The 24,995-nt window shown below is 38.4% G+C and overlaps 1 protein-coding gene across 6 annotated transcripts in view; it reads right to left on the reverse strand.

The window, feature by feature from the left end:
• LOC150075760 (la-related protein 4-like) overlaps nt 1-24,995 on the reverse strand; it is a 498,776-nt gene that overhangs the window by 116,235 nt on the left and 357,546 nt on the right. For all 6 annotated transcript variants that reach the window (XM_090387140.1, XM_090387141.1, XM_090387139.1 and 3 more), the window contains one exon: nt 6,261-6,368. In XM_090387140.1, the coding sequence (XP_090243266.1) occupies nt 6,261-6,368 (108 nt within the window). The remainder of the gene's footprint in view (nt 1-6,260; nt 6,369-24,995) is intronic.

Below are 24,995 nucleotides of genomic sequence, written 5' to 3' on the forward strand. Positions count from 1 at the left end.
ATTCGACTTACGCGATTTTCGTCGGACCCACCTATCGCGTAACTTCGGGGTATTACTGTACTTCATAAGTGGGTTGTCACTATTGCAACACCAGGGTAACTGCCCACCCACCGAAGAGAAGCCAACAAGCTTTAATAATAATAACCAAAATGATGCCAATTTAATTAATTCATTTAACTGCTTTGGTAGATGGCTATGTTAAAATGAAGCTCTTGCACTAACCTATATGCTACATATGTAGTGTAAAGGCATCGTTTAATTTTATCTCATATTGTGGCTACCTTCACAATTTAAATACAGGTATTGCACTACTCTGAATAAATAACACTTCTCTAGTAGAGGAGACTGTTGTTATTTAATTTCAGTGGATATCACCACCCAGATGGCACCGTTTTGAAGCTTGTTGGCTTACTCATTGGTGGGCAGGCAGGTATCCTGATAATGCAAACATGCCTTCACACTTGTAAAATATGTAAAAATGAAACAATATAAGAGATGCCAAATGGTGAACAGAATGATACTGTATTAAAAGACTAAATGCACATGGCATAATATGACATAAACCCATATTGTATTATGACGTGTACATTTAGTCTTTAAATACAGATAATTTTAATGCACTAAAATTATTACACAAAGAGAATTGTAAATTGTCATGCAACTATCTTCAACAAAGAATTACAAATTTTTAAGAGCAGCTGATGTGTGGTGAAATTTCTCTGTCCAGTGAGTTTTTTTTTTTCCAAGCTAGACTTCAACAGAGGTACTGTTAGAAAATGTAAAAATGAAATCACACATACTATATTATAAAAATGAAAAGCAAACCAAAGTTTGCATAAAAGGCATTTTACTACACCTCATATTGTGAATCCCTTCACAACGGGTTGCTCTATTCATGCACCTCAAAGAAATGCTTCTTCCAAAGGGGAAACTACTTATTCTCTATTGAGTGCCATCCAGATAGTACCCCAAGTACAAAAGCCGAAAACATGGTTGTGACTTTATTCAATGATATGAGAGATGCAAAAAAGGGCAATCCCCGAGAGAGCAATCTGAGAGGTAGACCTCAACTAAGAATAAACAGAGGCATATTTTCACCTTCTCATCATGTGCGTGTTATCTGAGGTGCATGAATAAGGCAACTCACTGCAAAAGAATTCACAATGCAAGATATGTTGCAGAACATAGCTTCAAACTATGGAAGCTATTTTCTCACATGTGGACACAATTACTGGGTATATTCCTCACATGCATGAACAGGCCAACTTGAAGGAATTGGCAACTTGTATAAATTGCCTTTTATGCAAGCTTTCATTTCCTTCTCACTTATTTATTTTTTTTTTATGAGAACCCCAAACACGAGAGGTATTATAACCTATAGTACTTAGTACCATGCTTGGGTTGGAGGTTGAGAAGACGAAAGAAGATATTTGTTGATATTGGACTTGAACTTCTGTAGATTGTAATTTTCAGGAAATACGTATGAAGGAAGGTTGTTCCAGAAAATGGCAGTTGAATGAATAAATGAGGAAGATGAAAAGTTGGTTCTGTGGGTTTGAAGTTGGACAGTAAATGGATGTTGGCTGGTGGAGGCACGTGTTCAGACTGTTTTGAAAGAGAGAGCAGGAATTATAGAAGCCAATTCAGAAGAACAGTGCCCATGGAAGTATCTGTAGAAGAGGCATGCAGCAGAAACAGTGCGTCTATGAGAAAGCGAGTGGAGAGACTCTGTTAGAGATGTATCATTAATTAACCTAACTGCCCTCTTCTGAATGGAATCAAGAAGCCTGAGAGAGGTTTTGGGGGCACCACCCCAGATGTGGGAACAATATTCCATGGCAGGGCGGATTTGTGATTTATACAGAGTGAGCAGCTGTTTGGGAGAAAAGTAACGCCGAGAGCGAAAGAGAAAACCAAGTTTTTTAGATGCAGAGGAAGCAATATTTGTAATGTGCTTGTGCCAAGAGAGATTAGAAGTCAGGGTAATCCCCAAAAGAGATATATCATTTTGCCTAGAAATCGGAGTGTCACTAAAGATAAGCATAGGAGCAGAAGAATCCTTTTTGCGAGATATAAGACAAGACTGAGTTTTAGAAGGGTTGAAATCAACTAAGTTGTCTTTGCCCCACTGGAGAATTACCTGAAAATCGGCATTTAAGGAATTGGCAGCAGATTTTCGAGAACTTGAAGCTGATTGAGCTGGACAAGGTTTCTCAAAATGGAAAGTTGAATGCAATGTGCTATCATCGGCAAAACTATGGATAGGATTTCCAGTCAATGGAAGAAGGTCATTGATATACAAGAGGAAAAGAGTGGGGGAAAGAACTGAACCTTGGGGGACACCGCCATTAGTGGAGAAGTTAGAAGACAGAGAGCCATCTACCATCACCCTCAGTGAGCGATCAGAGAGAAAACTGGATAACCAATTACTAAAAACAGTTGGCAAACCATAAGATGGAAGCTTGTTTAGAAGACCTTTATGCCAAACACGATCAAAAGCCTTTGAGATGTCAAGAGCAACTACTTGTGTTTCACCGAACCTTTCCATTGAATTAGTCCATAAATGGGTAACATAAGCCAGAATATCACCAGTGGATCGACACTGACGGAATCCATACTGGCGATCGTTGATCAGACGGAAGGTTTCTAGGTAGTTTAAGAGTTGGCGGTTAATTGATTTCTCCATTACTTTAGAAAGAGTAGAAGTAATTGCAATGGGACGATAATTAGATGGGAGGGATTTGTCACCCTTTTTAGGAACTGGCTGGATATGAGCAAATTTCCAAGCAGAAGGAAACACACCTTTGGAATAAGAAAGTGAAAAAAGGTGGCAACAGGAGTAAGTTCAGGAGCACAGGTTTTGAGAACAAGTGGAGAAATACCATCAGGACCTGGAGCTTTCTTAGCATCAAGATTCATCAAAATCCTTCTGATATCCTTTTGACGGAAGACCACAGGAGGCATTGAATGGAGCGTGTTAGGAATGGTGGGAGGTGTTTTACCAAGATCATTAATACATGAGCTCGAAGAAAAATGGAATGCTAGCAGGTCAGCTTTATCCTTGGCTGAAGTGACAACAGAACCATCTGGTTTGGACAGAGGTGGGAGCAGAGATGGGCAAAAATTGCGGCCAATGGCTTTGGCAAGAGACCAGAATGCTCGGCTACCATTAGGGCAAGAAGCAAGTTTCCTACTCTTAGCCTGTTCAAACTCTAGTTTGGACTGATTAATAACTGCTTTACAATTGTTGCGAGCTTTGGTGTAGGCAGAAAATGAAACTGAAGAATTAGAAACAAGCCAATTACGATATGCAACGTTCTTCTCTTGGACAGCCTTAGCACATTTATTGGAAAACCAAGGTTTAGATAAAGGACGAGATTTTAAAGTGGAGTGTGGGATAAAGGATTCCATTCCTGCAAGAATAATTTCACTGACACGATCTGAGCAAACGTTGACATCAGAAGTTTTGAAACAGTAATCAGACCAAGGAAAAGAAGAAAAGAAGTCTCGCAGGTCATCCCATTTTGCATTCTTGTAATGCCAAACAATACGAGGTTCGGAATAGCCATGAGATAAAGGTTCCATTGGAGAAGAGACAATCACCAAGTTGTGATCTGAAGTGCCTAAAGGACCTCTCACTTCAACCTTGTACTTAGAAGGGTTGTTTGTGAGAAAAAGATCAAGCGTATTGGCTGTATGATTAGGATTGTCCGGTATTCTTGTAGGTAAATGAACAATCTGTGCTAGGTCATTAGTAATTGCAAAAGCCTCAGCATCTCGACCTGCTGGGTCAGTGTGACTAGAAAACGGAAGCCAGCTGGAGTTGTGAACGTTAAAATCACCAAGGAAAATTACCTCACTGTTAGGAAAGTTGGACTGGTTATTGTTATTTGATTTTTAGGAGCATTAGCAACTAAGGCCATATTGCTCCGGGATATGCGGTGGTCATTCCCTGACCTTTCCGCATCCTCCGTATTTGGTGGTGACGGGCTCGAACCCCGGCCTAATCAAGAAGCGTGTGCTACGCACTGCTGCTCCTTCCCACCTGGCTACGGAGGCGCCAAAGTTGGACTGGAGAAAGTCAAGTTGCAAAGAGAGGAAGTCAAAGAGCTCCAAGTGATTAGTGGAGTTGGGAGAACGGTAGAGACAACAGATGAATTTTACACAATGAGGTAGAGAGATTTTAAGCCAGAGAAGATCAAAGAGGAGAGATTCTAAATTGCCAAGTCTTTGACAGGGAATATCAGAACGGACATATGCACAAGTACCACCTTTGAGGCGAAAGGAATCATACAGCAAATAATTTGGACATCTGAGATGAGCAGTAGTTGAATCAACTGATAACTGAGATTCAGTCAGAAAAAGTACATGGGGTTTGGAAGACTGCAAGTGGAAATGGACATCGTTGAGATTAGAATTGAGACCACGTATATTTGTGAAATGAATTAGGAAGTCCTTGGGAGGTTTAGATCTTTTCGCAGATAAGCTTGCTCTATACAACTATGCTTACTTATACAACTATGTATAATGTGATGTTTAATGCACCAACAGTATATTGCTTCTATATATTCCACAACTTGAACATGCAGTCTAAAATGCAATTTTTTTAGCTTTCCACACCTTTTGGCACCTTTCATATTACTGAATCAAGTCACAACTGGACTGTCACCTTTCACACCTAGAATACATTTTTGCTCAACAGTAAGTAGACAATATCCTAAACTGCCACCTGGATGACAGCACTGAACTGAAAACAAGTAGCATTATACTTCTCAGGAGAGTGCTTCTTGTGTGATGAGGAGACCTCTAAAACAGCAAACTGAGAATAAGCAGCAGTATACTTCTTTAGATGTGCTTATTTCAAGTGCATGAATAGGGAAGCTCTTTGCAAGAGAATTCACAGTACAAAATGTTATTATAGTAAGGAACTTCTAAGTTTAAAATGCACAGAAGAAATGAATTAAACTGTGGAATAGGTACCCAATAATTGCCTCCGCCTAATCCCCAAATGAGCAGTCAAAGTAAGGGGTTCTTAACTAATGGTCCAATGGACTAAGTGGGTTCATGAACTGGGGGTGGGGCTGGGGAAGTACTGTCTTTATACAAAAAAATTATGTTAAGGTTTCAATCCTGAGAAGCAGGATGGCATGGGACACTGCTGTACACAGTCAGGTAAAATATAACTATCATCACTGTTGCCATGTTATGACATCTAGATTAGTTTTTTATTAATAGAAATTAAAACAAAATATATCCTGCCATTATGATTATGGACATCAGTCTTTGTTTCGATTGGGACACAGTGAATTTTAAGGTTAAAAATCCTTAAGCCTTTTCAAGTGTTCACTAATTTTTTAATCTAATACATAAAATTCTTTAACTTTAACATTAAAATGAAAGGGATGAACACATTGACCTAAATAGATGACCGGCATAATTATTGATGATCCTGTTCAGGTTGCTGCCAAACCAAATATATATATTCTGCATTTGCACAAAGAAATTTTTTGGAATGGCATCCTTACTCTTTCTTGTATGACACACATAAGGGGACATAAACCGAGAAAGGATGTCTGCAGGATAAATGTGTGAAATTTTGCTTTCAGCTACAGAGTGACTGACTATTGGAACAAACTTCCTTATGGCACTGAGGAAGTTGGTAGATTGAACAAATTTAAAGAATCAGACAAAATAGAGAAAGAGAGATTGAGTTGAGTTGAGTATATATTTTCTTTTTGCTGATACTGTATAAGCTTGCTTCCTTGGATCACTTGCCACTACTAATACTGTGTATTGCAAATGTTCAATGTTAGGTTGGCAAGGAAATAGTATGTATTTACAGTGCAATATAAAGAAATCAAAGTTGGTCTGTGACCAGTAAATCTGATTTGCTTCATTAATATTACCAAAAATTAGATTTTCACCATTATGGGTGCTGCCACCGTGGAAGTGGACAACTATATAAAACTTTCCAATGTTGGAGGAAGTGCTGCTTATTATTTTGTCCATTAGCAACACACCCTGAACTATTATTATTATTTTTTTTTTTTGACAAAAGGGAGAAAAAAAATTCACTTAATATCACTCTGAGAATGAATTTAAGAGCTCACTGCTTTTCTGTTATATATATATATATATATATATATATATATAAAAATACATTTTTAAAACAAAAATTAGGCTTAAACAGTAAAGTTCTATTAATTTGTTCAGCAGAACTGGTGTGCGTGTACACATATATATAAATAAATAAAACTTACAACAGAACCAGGCAGAGGTGGAAAAGATGCAGCTTCCATTTCAAATTTAGGACACACTGGTTTTGAATCTTTGGCACTAATGGTTTTTTCAAGATCATTACTTTCAATCTATTAAAATTGAAATATTTATAAAAATTATGCACTTATTATTACAATGAATATTATTATTAATATTAATTAAATTAAGATTACAACACTGAAGAATTAAAATGTTAAATGAAATCATTTTTGCAGCAGAGCCAATATACCATATGGTATATTGGCTCTGCTGCAAAAATGAGCCAATATACCATATGGTATATTGGCTCTATGGCAAAAAAGTACCTGAACACACACAGGTAGTTGTAAAAAGAGATTTTAAACTCAAAATCCAATTACACTGGGGGTTGACACTAATACAAGGCAAAGCTAGCATGTTCGCCTTGTATCAGTGTCAATCCACACAAGCATACTTTCAATCAATTTCCAGAGGGTGCACAAAGAATTTCTCCTGAAAGGTATCCATCGGAACTAGCCTGGAGGGAAAAAAAAAAAAAAAAAACACAACTGTTTAGCTACAGCCTAAGCCAGCACCCTAGTTCATTCACAGGTGCTTAAGCTCTGGATCTGAGCTTGCCAGTCCAACTTTTTGATGTTATTGTCCACAAACCAGCCTTGCACGAACCCTTGCTATATCAAAGGGAGCAGTGTCATGATGATACTGACAAGGCCCCGTTTCTACAGTACTAACAGTAGGCCATGGACTTTGTGATTTCAGGCACTACTACCAATCAATCAAGTCTGAACTAGCACCATATCATCAGACCACCTCTTTTAAATTACAAAGTCAAGGTGATTCATTAATTTTCAACTTTCCTTTTATAATAATAAATGCAAGTATTTAATCAAGTTCTCCAACTTGTTATCACTGGTTGCCAGCCAGGACGTCTGCTTTGAAATAGTCAATACAAGCTAATTCAAATGCTATTGTGGAAACGTGAGTAACACTAAATCTATGATTTAGTGTTACTCACTAAATCATAGATTTAGCAAGGAAGCCTGAGACTTATGGCTCAGGCTTCCTTGCTAAAAAAAAAAAAAAAAAGTTCCCAAATTACCCTGAGAGAGAGAGAGAGAGAAAGAGAGTCAAAAGTAGAAGGGAATCACCAAGAAAGGGAAGAATGATGATATCCAGCTCAGGACCCTGGGTGTGCCAAGCCCATACTCAGCAGATGTGAGGCCTAGGGGTTATATGGAGTAGCATCACTCAGCAAAAAGTCAACGGCATAAGAAGAAAATAGAGTGTAGCAAGTTTGTCACACCATAGGGCCCACCAGTCCCGTGTTTAGAGCCCAAGAATGCAGGGAATAAATTCAATTTTAGTATCAGCCATGTTTCAAAGAAGCCGTCAGGCTTTTTCTGAAACAAGGGAACAGAGGGTACACACCTTACATTTTTTACGATTCATATAGGTGTCAATTCATCGATTACTTTTGTACTTTAAAGGAACCACACAGTGGTTCCTTTATTTGCAAATTCTTAATACACAAATGATCACTGCTGATAACCAGATACTCTTGATCTGGTTATCAGCAGTGATCACAATGTACTGATGTGGGATTTACTTAAAGATATAATTACCATCAGGGGTAAAGGAAAGGGTTTTTGCTTCCGTAAAGGTGAGTACAGTGATCTCAGACAGTTTTTAAATTCTGTACAGTGGGATCAACTGGCGATGTTACCAACAGTAAATTAAGTGGGAAGCATTCAAGTAATTAATCGTGGAATACATTAATACTAAAAGTTACACAACTATTAAGAAATATTGTTCAAGGTTTAGGCCTAAATGGTTATCAAATGAACTAATGAGACTCTTGACAGAGAAGAAAAATGCACGGGATGCATATAAATTATCAAGCGACTCAGAAGCCTATGGCAAATATAAGCTAGTCTGTAATCAGGTCACAAAGGAGGTAAGGCAGGCGAAGGCAGATTACGAGAAATCTTTGGCAAAGGATGCAAAGAAAAACAGCAAAGATTTCTTTACTTATATAAACTCTAAAAGGAAGGGGATGAATCTGATTGGTTCACTTGATATCGATGATTCGACTGTTGGTGATCCTGCTCAGATAGCAAACAAACAGAATGAGTATTTTGCATCTACATTCACACATGAGGAGTTAAGGTTTGAAATTGACAGAAGGTAATCAAATTGTAGAGGGTGCTTAATGATTTTGCTTCCGTAAAGGTGAGTACAGTGATCTCAGACAGTTTTTAAATTCTGTAACAGTGGGATCAACTGGCGATGTTGTAATAACTGAGAGCAAAGTGGAGGAGAAATTGTTGAAGTTAAACATAAGAAAAGCACCTGGAGTGGAACGGGATCTATCCAGTTATATTAAAGGAGGTGGCAAAGCAACTAGGAAAACCCTTAGCCATAATTATGAGAGCATCCTTCGACTCAGGGTAGGTCCCCACGGACTGGAGATATGCAACTGGATCCCCAATTCACAAAGGGGGATCGAAGGGTGACACGAGTAAGTACAGACCAGTTAGTTTAACTTCTGTTCCGGTAAAATAATGGAGTCACTGGTAAAAGATGCATTGCAGGATCATCTAGATAAGACTGCAGCAATAATTCAGACACAGCATGGGTTTGTTAAGGGAAAGTTTTGTCTGACAAATTTGATAGGAAATTATGATGTGGTTACAAGGGAACTGGATGCAAAAAATAATTTTGATATCATATATTTGGATTTCAGGAAAACTTTTTACACTGTTGCGCATGGAAGACTGTTTTACAAATTGGAGCAGAAAGGTATTAAGGGTAAATTGTTACAATGGATAAAAGGATGGTTGAGCAGGAGAAGATGGAGGGTGGTAATCAATGGGTGCTTCTTTTTGTGGACTAATGTTATTAGTGGAGTCCCACATGTTTCGGTGTTTGGTCCACTGTTGTTTTGAATATTTATCAATGATATTGATGAAGGTATATCAGGCTTAGTGTTGAAGTTTGCAGATGATACAAAGGTTGGCAGGGTTGTTAATGACAGTAATGGCAGTGTACTACTACAACAGGATCTAGAAAATTTGGGCAGATGGGCTAAGAAGGGGCAACTGAAGTTTAACCTTGACAAATACAAAGTACTGCATATGGGTAGAAGTAACCCCAGAGAAACGTACCAACTGTGTGGTACTACACTTAAGGTGGTAGAAAATGAAAAAGACCTGGCAGTAATAATTGTGCAGTCAGATATAAAGTTTTCTGAGAAAAGAAGACAGGCTGATCATGGGGGTTTTGTCAATGATATATAGGAATTTTGCTAGCAGGGAAAAGGAGGTGACTGTCCCCCCTCTGTATAAGGCAATGGTCAGGTCACGCCTTGAGTACTGCGTGCAGGTCTGGAGGCCTCATTTTAGGAAGGATGTAGACCTGTTGAGCGTGTACAGAGAAGGGCAACAAGATTGGTGGGGGAATGAAGGGATCCTCTTACAAGAGGCTTAAGTTCTGCAGTGGCTGGAGACTAGGCACCTGTGCTGTGATCTGATTGAGGTATATAAAGCCTTGAATTGATTGAGCACACTAAATTCTGATGGGATCCTTCCACTTGTTCAGATTACGAACCTAAGGGGACATAAATTCAAATTAAGGAAAGACAGATGTAGAATAGATGTGCGGAAATTTGCCTTTTACCAGTGGGTGGTTAATTGTTGGAACAAACTTCCATCTGTCGTTGTCGAAGTTGATAGGTTAAATAAATTTAAGGAGGAACTGGACAGGCATTTGGAGGGAATGGTGTGATTTTTTTTTTTTTTTTTGGCTGGCACTACAGAGGCTCATACACTTGCTTTCTTGCATCACTTGCCACCACTACTACTTGTTTCCCCCCAGCTGTTAGCCTCAATAACCCTGGAGGTGACTTATTCCATTAATTAACATCTGGCTAAAACTTTTTACAGTCCACTCTTCCATGTAATCAGAATTTATGACTGCTAAATCTAATATCATTTAAGACTGCAACTTTTACTTTCACTCATCATTATCCCCGTTGAGAGGCTTACATACCTCGACCAAATTCCATCCAAAATACACATTTACTAAGTCTATAGGTCCAAATATTCAGTCTTTCCTTGTATGGGCACCCTTTCACCAACCTCAAGCGCAGTCTCAACATTTCCTTATACAGTGAGATTATAACCTCCCTATCTCTACAAACAACTTCAATAAAAATTGACAGAATACTATTATTCCTTCTTAGTGCATGCTGTGTCCGCACTGTATGGGGATCTTTATGGTTTTTAATGCCATACAGAACCCCCCCCCCAATCAACTTATCATCTAGAGCAGTGTGTCTAACCTATGGCCCACAAATAATCTTTATACAGCCCGCACAGAAAGTGAACTAAAACAGCATTTTAAATGTTAATTATTTCAAGAACCGTGCTAAAATAAGTGGAATTTAACCTCTTTTTCAATATTATGTGTGATCTTGAAAAAGAGGTTAAATTATCTTTTATTGTTTAGATCTCTAAATTTAACAAATATTTATTATTTACGTGCAGTAGATGTTTCTCTCTTGTTTCTATTCCATAATATTCATGCCCTAGGTACAGGCAGTGGCATACAGAAGTAAAATTTTGCACCCCAAATATGAGATCGATGAACGGGTACCCTGTGCTTTCTAACAGCCATATAAATCCAGAACCCCCCCTTCCTGAGACTGTAGTAGCAGGTTTGGCAATATATACTTCAAAGAAAGAAATGTGAAATTCCTAGGTGATGCACTAATCCTTTTTTTGCAATGGTATGTTATATTAATGACTAGCATCACAAATAGATTGATTGATTTAGTTTTTAATGGCACATTGGCAGATCACAAATAGAAATATAAACAAAAGATATTTATTAAGAGTTAAGGCAAAGCTAAGTAATATTTGACAGGTGCTTTCAAAATATTCCAAAATGAGCATCTGCAACCTTTATAAACAGACAGTTTTGGTAAACACAACAATTATGGCTGAAATTATCAGAAGTCCTGCATTTTAAATGGAAAACAAAATGAAAAGTTCACCAGGTGCAAACTAATATTTAGTTGAACCACCTCTGGCCCTGATGACAGCAGCACACAGTCGAGGCATTGACAAGATCAATTTCTGAAGATAATCAACTGATAGTTCGTGGTTCCAAATACATATTACGGCTTCCTGAAGTTTAAGAGGGCCTTTGGTTTCTTTCTGGCAACTGTAGATTCCACACAATGCCAACAGTTCTCTATAGGATTCAGGTCCGGGCTGTTTCCTGGCCAGCTTAAGAGTTGTAATGAACTGTTCTTCCAACCATTTTTTCACCTGTAACAAATGTAAACACATTACTGTCGAACCTATAATGCAGAAAGTAACTACAGAAGTGCCTACATACTTTTAGCCAGATAAGGAGCAGAGTCGTCCCGAAAGATGCAGTTAATTGATAGGTATCCATTGGCATTTACGGAACCTTTTATAAATTGCTGGTGACCTACTCCGTGATACGAATTGCACCTCCATATCATTTGGCTGGTAGGGAATTTCACTGTAGACACCATACAGTCTGAATGGTATTCTTCACCATGTCTACAGCAAATCGCTTGTCTTCCATCAGAGCCATGCAGGTTGGATTTCTTCTCATCCAAAAAAATAACTGACTTCCACTGCTCGGGGGCCCATGGGTCCATTTGACATGCTCTTTACGCCAAATTAATTGGGCTTTTTTCATTTTTTGTTTGAGGAGGGGCTTCTTCTTAGGACAACGGGCTACAAGTTTATTTTTGAAGAGGCATCTTCTGACTGTTACTGCACTTGCTACCACTCCTGTATGTTCTTCCCATTCTCTCCTCAGCTCAGACAAAGAAGCTTTACAGTTTTTAAGGCATAAGCACTTCAAAATGCAGTCCTGTTTTGGTATAAGTAATATGATCGGTAATCAATGGACACTGCTCGTCATGGACTAATGTTATTAGTGGAGTCCCTCAGGGCTCAGTGTTGGGTCCATTATTGTTTTCTGTATTTATAAATGATATTGATGATGGTATATCAAGTTTAATGTCGAAGTCTGCAGACGATACAAAGGTAGGCAGGGTTGTCAAGGACACTACTGACACTATGCTGCTGCAACAGGATCTGGAAAGGTTGAGCAGATGGGCTGAGAGGTGGCAAATGAAGTTTAACATTGACAAATGTAAAGTACTACACATGGGAAACAGCAACCCCAGAGCAACGTATCAAACTCTGTGGTACTACACTGACAGTGGTAGAGAATGAAAGGGACCTGGGGGTGGTTGTGCAGGCAGATATGAAGTTCTCTGAGCAGTGCAGACGGGCTGCAAGAGTAGCTCATGGTGTATTGTCAATGATATATAGGAATTTTTCTAGCAGGGATAAGGAGGTGATTATTCCCTTGTATAAGGCAATGGTCAGGCCACACCTAGAGTACTGTATACAGGTCTGGAGGCCACATTTCAAGAAAGATATAGAACTGCTGGAACGAGTACAGAGAAGGGCAACAAGATTAGTGAATGGAACAAAGGGGTGCTCTTACGAAGAAAGGCTTAAGTTTTGCAAATTACAGTGTCTGGAGACTAGGCACCAGCAAGGTGATCTGATAGAGGTGTATAAAGCCTTGAATGGTTTGAGCATGCTCAATGCTGATGGGATTCTTCCTCTCGCTCAGAATAACCACCTGAGAGGGCATAAATTCAAATTGAGGAAAGACAGATGTAGGATAGACGTGCGGAAATTTGCCTTTAGCCAGCGGGTGGTTGGTTGGTGGAACAGACTTCCATCCCTTGTCGTGGAAGTTGATAGCCTAAATAAGTTTAAGGCTCAGCTGGACAGGTATTTTGAACGAACAGAGGGGTGAAGTGGAAGTGGGTTTTTTTTTTTTTTTGGCTGATGCTGCATAAGCTTGCTTTCTTGCATCAAATGCCTCTACTAATGCTAATGATGGGAAGAACATCCTTCCTCACGTAAAGCAACAATAGCACTCTTTCTTCTTGGCATCAACTGCACGTAACTCACCATCCTGACACAAGCAAGGAATGACTGCAACTCTTGCAGAGCGTGTATATACAGCTTAAAGTAACAGCTGATGCAATATTACATCATCACCCATGCGTGTCAATCTTATCTGATGCAATCTGTAAGAAATATTGCCTTATGCTTATATGACAATATTTTAAGGGGTGATGCACTTTCTTTGAACATCAATGTAGTAGTTTCAACACTGTTTATAGGGGACATTTTGCCATGGTATACAATTATGAAGGGGATCCCGATACTTTTTGTCAGGTAGAGTATAGTCAAGTCAAATGCAATTTTTTTAAAAATATCTGGTATAGAAAATAATTTTAACACATGCTACTAAAAAAATCAAAAGCATTATATATTTCTGAAACATGCATTCTAATTTTTTTTGTAATGTACTTTCTAACAGCATAGCCGCTCTGCTCTACCCTCCCTACTTAGACCCCTACTACCTGTGGATTTCACTGCGGGACAACTAAGGCGACAGGCTGGTCACAGTGCCAATTGCTTGCAAAACCACAACTGGTGGTGATATTAAATTGTCTAGTAACACTACAGTAACTGAATTCAACATGACAAATACACCTTCTGTCAAAATTCTAGCATCTGCACCATCTGGGACCAGCTCTGACCCCATTGTCCAATGTACTGAGTGTAAGCAATTAATATGCAATGACTGTACCCAATCTGACCTTAAAAAATTAAGTCTTTGGAAATCATTCTGTTGTGATAGATGTCGACTCAGAAAAGCCCTATAACTGTTGCAATGCAAAACAGCAGGGAACCTGAGACACTATCCTCCTCTTCTGATAATAAAGTTGAAATGCCCTACTCTAGTTCATTTGAGACAAATATCATGCCAATAACTAGATATACTGACTCTGAATCGTACGTGGATAAAGCCTCTAATCCTTCTTTGTTGTCTTCGGTGTCGCATCAACTCAAACACATCTGTGCTGTCAGAAGATCTCAGCGCTAACTCCCTCCCTACTGAAACTGAATCCAACCTTTTGTATTCTGCGGTCAACTGAATTCCAGGAACTACTCTTTAATACTATGAAGAAAATCCTCATTCAAACTCAGCTAATCAGCATACCTCATACTGCAAAATCTGATATTCCCCCGGATTCTAATACACTCAATGAAGGAAACTGCGAGCTATCCACGGAGATTCGTGGTATAAAAACAATATTAACTAATTAACAGGCTGAAATTTCTGACATTAACGCCCAAATTAAAAATCTCAAGTCAATTATGTCTTGCCACTTAAGGGAAGCTAGGAAGAATTCTGAACCTACTCTTGAAACTAATGGGCTCAAAGTGAATAGGAATTCTTCGTTACCTGACGATGCCCTTAGTATTGAGACCAGATCTTCATCTTCCACCGGCCTCAATACTCCTACTGCTGCAAATATTAATTTGCCAAAGCCTGCTAACATTCATGACTCAAGTCATTCAACTGAGCAATTTATTGCCAAACAGACTCTGTCAGATGATTCTTCTGATGTAAATCGAACCACTCCTACCACCTGCTTTCCTCTGCGGAACAGTTTTTCTGTACCTCTATTTTACAAGCTCAGAGTCACCAAGTGGAATCCTCTTCAACATCAGTTAAGGTAACATATGCAAAAATAACTGCTGCCACATCTAATGAGGTCTGCAAATCTGTCTGTAGGGTTGCCGCCACAGTGAGTAAACCTGTTTCTGATTGCCAGTCTCAAATACCACACCAAAGATCAAAACAGAACAAACCTTCAGAAAATGTTAAAGCCTCTATATCTCAAGATACTTCCTCCAAGCTTCCAGCCAAAATTCATCAAACACAGACTGTAACTACTGCCGAGAAATCTCAGTTACTAAAACACAAGTACAATATCACAATTATTCCCATAAAAGACCGAATTTTTGTTTCTCAGCTTGGACCCGCCACTAAATATGAAGATCTTATCAACTTAATTAAAGAAGAATGTGGTTTTGGTCCATTCTCTGAAGACACGGTGTCCCACCTACTCATCTTTTATAATAACATGCCTTCCATCACAAGCAGAAAAAGTGCTGAATCTAAGATCCCTCTTATCAGGGGCTCTAGTAAAACGCTTCACGGACAGGCCATCAAGGGAGTCCAAAATCTCTTCTCCACAGGTATAGCAATCATACTTAGTATGTGTAGCTATCTACACATACTACGCTCTCCTCTTGTCATAGAATCCCCAGATCCCAACTTTTCAGTGTTTACCTTCAGAATTGCAGGAGTATAATTAGTAACCTAAACCACTTTAGAGCAATCCAAGGCTCACATATTTACGACATTTACCTGCTCACTGAAACCTGGCTCTCCATAGATATTGATGATCAGGAGATTATAGATGGGCAATATACAATTCATAGAAAGGACAGAGGATCTTGTGGAGGTGGAGTAGCTATTATACATTCTAACCATATACTCTGTGAAATTGCATCAAATTTCGAATCACTATACTGCCTTCTCCATCTTGGCAAGTTAAAAGATTTAATCGCATTGCTTTATTTTCCACCTCCCTTAACTAATATCGACCTTCAGTACTTAGAAAGCTCTCTGGAATCTATCTTCCCACTAATTCAATCTGCCGACATAGCAATGGTTTTGGGTGACTTTAACTGTCAATTGGCCAATTTAGGATCTTCTTCTCCATCACTGCAGACTAGGGCTTTCTTTAATATCCTTCTTGAACAAATTTGCAATTTTCCAACCAGAGAAAATGCCTACCTTGACCTAATATTCTCCTCTATTCATATAGCTGTTCACAATGACAACTATATTTCACTCGGATCATTTTGACATCACAGTGACTTCTCATAACTTCAAATGCAGCTCCCGTTCTCCACGATTCAATTTCAGAATGGCTGACTGGCCTCTACTCAACCTAGCTCTCAGCAACGTAGACAAGCAACTCTCTGACGCTATGGATGACATCGATGTGCTCACCAGCAATCTGATCAACTGTGCCCACTCAGTTATATCTGACATTGTTCCTCAATCCCATCTGACCACACGTTCTACCTACCCGCACTGGTATAACAGCGAACTAATACGTAAAATTAAATCCAAAGAATTCTATAGAAACAAGTATAAGCAATCAGGTGACAGTCAATACTATGAAATATTCAGCCAACTCCGCGAAGAAGTGAAAACGTTCATATTAAACTCTTACAATATATATACAGTCAGTTCAGGATAGTCTGCTTACTCACAGAGATATCAAACCATTCAGGAATTACATGAAGCATAAAAATATAACCAGTAGAAAGTTACAACTCCATAACGCAGATGGAATTCTCTTATCGGACGAATTCAGTATTACTCAAGAGTTTGCCAAACATTTTTCCAGAATTCAAACAAATGATACATTCAGACCTGCCTCATTTCATGACTTCACACCTGTTAAAGATGATATCCTCATTAATCTCTTTATCACTGATGAAGATTTAAATTCGGCATTAAAAAAGCATGAGAAATGACTATACTAGAGGCCCAGGTGACATTCCAGGCTTATTTTAGAAAATGACTGCCACTGCCTTAAAACCCCTCATACTGCGGATCTTCAACTTGTCTCTCAGGCTGGGGAAGTATCTTAAGCACTTTTAACAGGTCAATATAGTTCCTATTTTCAAAAAAGGTGATAAAAATGATGTAACTGATTACAGACCCATAACCTTGCAAAACAGCCTGGCTAAACTCTTCGACACAGCAGTACACAAACATCTCTTCGAATTCTTCAGGCCTTTCATTGATCAGAATCAACATGGTTTCTGCAGTGGCAAGTCAGTAGTCAAATTTACTTCCTTTCTGGTAATACACCTCTGAAGCTCTTGATAACCACCTTCAATTTGATGCAGTCTACACAGACATATGTAAGGCATTTGATAAAGTCGTGCACGAACAACTTCTGGAAAGACCTAAGCTATATAGCTATAGGCCGCCGTAGCCTAGTGGTCAGGCGCGTGGGTGCATAAGTATACGTGCCTTGAGCGACCAGGGTTCGAGCCCGTGAATGCTGAATACGGTGCTGTTTCTTGTATCCTGTCTATCTTGTGAACTCCTCTGACGGTTTGGTCGTCCCAGAGTATAAACAGAAAATTTATTTATTATTTATTATATGGTATCCGTGACAACACAGCTATATTATGCATCGTTCCTTGAGCATTATCATCAATCAAGTGAAATCAGACTGTTTTATACCACTAAGTGGAGTACCACAAGGCTCCCTCTCAGGTCCTCTTCTCTTCATTGTTTTTGTAAATGATCTTCCTTCTTTCATCTACACTTCCAATGTTCAAGTTGCTCTCTATGCAGATGATCTTAAGATCTACTCAGCAGTGAAGGAGATTACCCGATTCTCAACAGCTTCAATGTGCTCTCAATAAATTCTCTCTGTGGCTATCTCTGAATGGCTTGTCTGCTAACCCCTCGAAGTGCAAAGTAATCTCTTTGTCATCCAGCAGATCTCCACAACTAATAAATATGGAGTACAGTATTAACTCTGTGATCATCGAAAGGTGTGACCAAGTTAACGACTTGGGGATTCTCTTCTCCAGCACAGCTAAATTCGATGCTCATGTCCTTAAAATCACCAGCAAAGAATTCAGAACAGTGAAACGAAACACATAGAAGTTCAAAAACTACAGATATGTGGTTATCCTTTATAAAACTAATGTTCTGCTAATCCTTGAATTCACCCATTCCTTGAGTTCACCCATCTGGAATCCTCACACAAAAACTAACTAACAAAATTGAAGCAGTCCAAAAAAATTTTGTCCATTACCTTACGTACTGCAAGCCTCTATTCTATCAATCAGTGTATTATGAATCGCTGTGTGATTACTTTCATCTGAGGCCTCTGTGCACCAGAAGAGTTACTGCTGACATCACCCTTCTAGTCAAAGTAATCACTGGAACTTATGAAGCATCTGATATCCTTAGCAAAATCAACTTCAATGCTCCTTGAATACCAGTCATGAACCTTACACCGTTTCGCCTTGACTCTGCCACCATGGACTTTATGAAGTTCAGTCCACTGAACAGAATCAGCAAATGACTCTCTGATTGACTTCTTTGACAACTTCCAATCACTGATGAACTCCATCCACAAGTTTGCCTCTTCTTTTAAACTGCAAAGTGACTAATTTTTGTAGTGATCTAATTATTGTATTTTATTAGTATTATGTGTTTTATTATTTTTCTATTCTCTAACTGATTAATTATTACTTGTTTTACCGCAATCCTCTTTTGTACATATGATTTTAATGTTTGAATCTATACCAATGTTTATCTCCCTGTTGGATTTCATATTGTTATTATGTTTATTGTTCTGATCTCAGATACACTGTTAATGGTTACCTGTTGTGTCTCTTGTTATTAATAAAAATAAAAAAAAATTTTAAAAATAAAATAAAAGAATGTCTAATCATTCATGTTGATAATACAGGTAGCCCTCAATTTCATCGGGGGTTATGTTCCTGGGGGGACAAGCGCAAATGGAACCCTTTATATAATGGAGTCAATCTGAAATCACAGGGTTAGGTTCTGGGCACCAAAAATTTTACCTACCACTTTGCATCGATTGTTTTATTTTATTAGCATTCTTCATAGTTGTAGTAATAGTCGATGGAGGCATATTCATAGCCCTACACACAGGGCGGCTTTCAACAGATTTTATCCTCCGAATATTGCATTAGGATTCAATTAACTACTTTTACCAGACATGGCACATCTTTATTCCATTAAATTAAAAACTTTATAACAATTTATTAATAGGACAATTAATAAAAAAACGTTAGCGTAATAAATTTCCAACACGTAAATAGCATAAACAACCACCAGTTGAATGCTTCGCTGCATGGACCTTTGCTACCCGCATCCACAACTGGTTACTTTGAGGGCGGGAATCTTTCTAGTCTCTGATATGAATGCGCTAATTGCTGATTGGCTCAGATTATCCTAAATCATGGGAACAGTGCACAATACATAGCACAGTATGATGCCGATACATTTTGTCTGACGATTTTAAACTTTCAATTTATAAAAAAAAAAATAAAAAAAAAAAATTGCAAAAATAAAAATGGCATTGTGGTTAGTGATCGGCGCAAATCAGACCAGCGCAAAATGAGGGCTACCTGTATATGTAAATACTTTAGGCACTGTCTCCAATGCTATTCCATTTTCCTGAGAAATTTTACAGTTCTGAATAAATTTACTGTTGCTATACCAGTAGGTGGAAAGTCTGGAAGCCCTAAGATGTTGTTATACCAATAAAACCTATCTCCAACTCTATTCAAAACAGGGCAGGCAGGTTAATTAATAACATTCTCTACACTCTACTTCAGACATTCTGTTTCTACTGCACATCTCATCTATAGATACTTTCTCTGGCACTGTTCTTCTGAACTGGTTGCCAACATGCTTAAACCAGTTTGAGCATGTTGGCAACCAGTCAGCATTCATTTACTCTTCACCTCCAAATCCACAGAACCAACATTTCTTCATATGCATTTCCCAAAGATTGCAATCTATAGAAATTCAAGTGTAATATCAACAAGTACGAAAATTTTTATTTTGTTTCTCAGAGCAAACTAAACTAGAATTACAATTAATAAGCTTTCGGCGGAGGCAGCCTTCTTCAGATTGAATACATGAATGGCAGTTGGAATAGAGATGTGCACTGCCAGGATGGTGCGTGAGGCGCGTGGTTAATTGTTTGTTGATGTTTGTGGCTGTGATATGGGAGAGAAAGAAAGAAAGAAAGAATGAAAGAAACAAGTATCTTTCATTCTCAGCCTTCAACCCATGTACGATACTCAGTATAATAGGTTCCACATTACCTTTCATGCTTGAGATCTTCATAATAAAATAAATGAAAAACATAAATAAAAATTAACGCACTAGCTAAAAGAAAACTTTCTACAATCTGGTCTAAACCTCTTCCTCTATAATATTGACACTAGAATCATTTAACACTGAAAATGTACCCTTCCACAAAACAGCCTTATAGACTACAATCAGGTGCCTGGTTCCCAAACCTTGTAGCCTACATACCTAAAGTCTTCCCCCCACAAGGGCACCCTTTTCCAAGGGAGCTGCCTGTCTTTAGGCCCATTCAAGAAGTTCTGTTTGTTTTTAGGTGCAGTCTCTATACTTGGACAAAGTATTTTAAGTACAGTCTTACATCTGCCTTATATATGGGATTATGACCACCCACCCTATCTCTACAAACAAATGTATGATAAATTATTGATTACATTATGGGCTTTCTCACCTGTCTACACTGCATTTATGACATTCAGAAACAACAGTAGTCCCAGAACCAATCATTGGGGAATGCCACTTCTAACATTAGCCAAATCTGAAGAATAACCATCAATGCATTTAAGAATTTTATCATGTGACCTCACCACATTCCAAATGGAGAGGTGGCAAATGAAGTTTAACATTGACAAATGTAAAGTACTACACATGGGAAACAGCAACCCCAGAGCAACGTATCAACTTTGTGGTACTACACTGACAGTGGTAGAGAATGAAAGGGACTTGGGGGTGGTTGTGCAGGCAGATATGAAGTTCTCTGAGCAGTGGAGATGGGCTGCAAGAGTAGCTCATGGAGTATTGTCAATGATATACAGGAATTTTTCCAGCAGGGATAAGGAGGTGATTATTCCATTGTATAAGGCGATGGTCAGGCCACACCTAGAGTACTGTATACAGGTCTGGAGGCCTCATTTCAAGAAGGATGTAGAGCTGCTGTAACGAGTACAGAGAAGGGCAACAAGATTAGTGAATGGAACAAAGGGGTGCTCTTATGAAGAAAGGCTTAAGTTTTGCAAATTACAGTGTCTGGAGACTAGGCACCAGCGAGGTGATCTGATAGAGGTGTATAAAGCCTTGAATGGTTTAAGCATGCTCAATGCTGATGGGATTTTTCCTCTAGCTCAGAAAAATCACCTGAGAGGGCATAAATTCAAATTGAGGAAAGACAGATGTAGGATAGACGTGCGGAAATTTGCCTTTAGCCAGCGGGTGGTTGGTTGGTGGAACAGACTTCCATCCCTTGTGGTGGAGGTTGACAGCCTAAATAAGTTTAAGGCTCAGCTGGACAGGTATTTTGAACGAACAGAGGGGTGAAGTGGAAGTGGGGTTTTTTTTTTTTTTTTTTGGCTGATGCTGCATAAGCTTGCTTTCTTGCATCAAATGCCTCTACTAATGCTAAAATTGTACAGGGATTCATTCTCATATAGAATAGTCAAATGCTTTTCTAAATATGCTATATTGAAATTATTATCTATGAATGACTGTCAAAGTAACTAACCAGGTTAGTAAAACACTATTTTCCCTTAACCAAACTGCATCCTGTATTTCATTTCTATCTCTATGTCCCTGTACTACAATTTTACTCACTGGCTCCATGATTTTCCCTGCTACCAAAGTCAGATTAAATGGTCTGTAGTTAACCACAGACTATTTAATGACTCTTAAAACTACCATTATGTGCCGGGGATCCACTTGGCATTTTTCAATCCAAAGGAATCTGCCCAAGTGCAAAGATTCCCCCATAAACTTAATGCCTCCCTCAAAGTTATGGGTATGTACCTCCAGAACTTACTTGCTTTTGGAGCAAAAGAATTTTGAACCAATGTACCACTGTAATTTCAGTATCACTAATTTTATAATACTCATTCTCACTCGTACAGCCTCTCTTCATGCTTGTATATATCAATGTGAAATATCTGTTCATGCACCATTAACATCTCACACCATCTACAAAGTGTGTAGATGTTGAACTGTGACAATGCCCCGGGTGGCCAGGGGCATTCAAATCACCTTCTGCATTGCCTCCCAATAAAAGTGTTATTCTATCTTTGGAAACTTTATAGCCTGGTTGAGCCTTTTCTTTTTTTGCTAGAAAGGTTTTTTTCGGCATTCGTTTCCAAAAAAAGGCCAGTTTCATCAACATTAAATATTTGTTGATCTGCGTAGCCGCTGTCATCAACAATGTTCTTTAAAATTTCGGGATATTTCGTGGCTGCATCTTTATCTGCACTTGCCGCTTCTCCAGCCAATGCAACATTATGCAGTCCAGTTGTTTACTTAAAACGTTCCAACCAGCCTTTACTGGCAGTGAAATTTTCTTCCGTTTCCGCTTCAATCACTTTTCTTTTGAAGAACTTGCTTGAACATTTTCTTCAATTACTGCTCTACCCAAGTTTTCTATTGTTGGCTTTTCCTTTAACATTGCAAAAATACTCAAGGCTTTTGTTTTTATGGTCATTGTGCAGATTGGAATTCTTTTTTGATTGCAGTCGTCTATCCAAATGGCTAAAAGATGTTCCATCTCGTTCCATCACTTCTATTTCTTGTGGTTTGTGTGCGTGCTGACGATGAAGCAAGCTTACCTTTTCCTTATATGCACTGGCTTTACTTAAAATCGTCTGAACAGTTGATTCAGGCATTTCAAGATGTTAAGAAATTTGTATTTTACTATCATCATCTTCAAATCTTTTTATGACTTCAATTTTTTCATCTAACGTTATCCCTTTTCTTTTCACCAGAAGCACTATCAGATACACTTTTCCTTTTATCCATAGTTAATAATTATGTAATATATAAAAAATTTAAATAGAAATTAATGTAATTAATTAGTATGCACAGTAATTAATGGTGGGAGATACACAGGAGTCAGCATGTTAACACGCTACACGAGAATTGAAAGCAACTGATCTGCATGTATATAATAAATGCGGTGTGGCCGGTGTTGTCTTTCAGAGTGCATAATGTTAGAAAATATTTCAATTGTTGTAATAATACACATTTGAAATAATCCGTTTCTTTTTATTTTCTTATGGTAGAAAAACAAACCAGGTTCCCACACTATCTTGCATTTGTTTTTGTTTATTTCTCGATGGAGAAGGTATGACGCGATGTGAAATAAACAGTAACTCCCTTTAGTGAACAGAGCTGCTTTCTCACTAAGAAAACAAGCGATGTGTTTCTATAATGTTCTCTAATGTTATGCATACTTTAGCAGTGTATTTACATTCATAGCTTAGTACTGACTTTCGTAGAATCACCAGCTTCAGTTTCTTTAGGTCAAGCCAAAATACAACACTAATCAAAAATTTGGTAGCTAAATATAAACCGCGCTAATTCAGGGGATCCCTGCATATTTAAGGGTTGAGTAGATCAAGTGTGTTCAATGCTGATAGCTTCCTCTTAATCAGACTACATGAGGGAGCATAAATTCAAATTGGGAAAGTATTGTTTCAGAATAAACGCACAGAAATTGGCCTTTTGCCAGTGCGAAGTTGATTGTTGGAATGTTCATCTGGTGTTGGAGAAGTGGGTAGTTTGAATAAATTCAACGAAGAATTAGATATTCTTTTAGACAGGATGGACAGGAAGTTTTTTTTGGCTGATGCTGTATATCCTTTCTTTCTTTCTTTCTTGCATCATTTCCACTACAAGTAATTTTCATCTTTTGTTTAAGGATCTGGGTGGAAAAACATATACAGTCAATCCTCGTTTTGCACGGTAGTGCAGGACCGCAAAAATGACTATGCAAAGCGACTTTAATAATCAATGGGAAAAATTACGATTGTTCCGTGATCTTTAAAAATTTTTGTCAAAACATTAAAAACTGTCAGTTATAAATGCATGAAAAAGGAAAAGAAAAAAGGAGTAAAACTAATATTTATTTATTACACTGTAATTTAAAACATTAGAAAAATTCAAAATTAAAGTGTTTTCTTTCTTTGTAAAAAACTTATCAAGAGTAGTTTGAGCAGTGCTTTTTTTTTTTTTTTTTTTTTTGGTAGTTGTTGGCGCATAGGCTTCTGTGGCCATAATGCACCTCCCAAGGTTTTTGCAGTACACTGATCCAAGCCCGAGGCGGGAATCGAACCCACGACCTTTGGGTTGCCAGGCAGGCACTTTACCCACCCGGCTAGCCCGGTCGGCCAAGCAGTGCTTGCCTTCTCATCGTATAACTTACGATACGGAGTGAGCATTTTTTCTATGCCTTGGTGAATTGTCATACCCCTTTCTAAGTTTGGATCAGCTTCCAACATTTTATCTTTTGTGCTTTCAAAGTCCTGAAATATCTCCAAGAGTTCCTTTAATGTGAAGTTTCTTGCCGGCATCACTTCCTCTGGGATATCTTCATCCTTTTTTCACAACCACTTTCCTCATTTATGTCAATAGGTTCGCCTGCACATAGTAATAGTGGCATGTGATGCAAGCGTATGAGCTTATGTAGCCAAAATGTTCTTTTTATTTTGGATGTAAAATAAAAAGGGTGCCTCAAAAGTGTTGTTATTACCTGTACAGCAAACCTTAGGAAGTGGTTACATGGCAAAGTGTTACCTTTTGCAGTCCCTATAGTTTTGGCGAGAACCATCTAACCACATTAATGATTGCTATTTCTGTATGACAAATATATCTGGTATGTCTAAAAAGAAGCAAACATGCTATAATATATCCAAACAAACCAATGCAATATGGCCCATTCCAGAATACAGTGAGGATTTGCCAGTACCATCAGCCAAAAAAAGAAAAAGAAAAAATTCACACAACCATTCCCTCTAGATGTTTGTCCAATTCCTCCTTAAATTTAATTAACCTAACTTCCACAATGACAGATGGAAGTTTGTTCCAGCAATTAACTACCCACT

The sequence above is a fragment of the Mastigoproctus giganteus genome, chromosome 13 (assembly GCF_048544385.1).
Source record: "Mastigoproctus giganteus isolate SK-2022 chromosome 13, ASM4854438v1, whole genome shotgun sequence".
NCBI lineage: Eukaryota > Metazoa > Arthropoda > Arachnida > Uropygi > Thelyphonidae > Mastigoproctus > Mastigoproctus giganteus.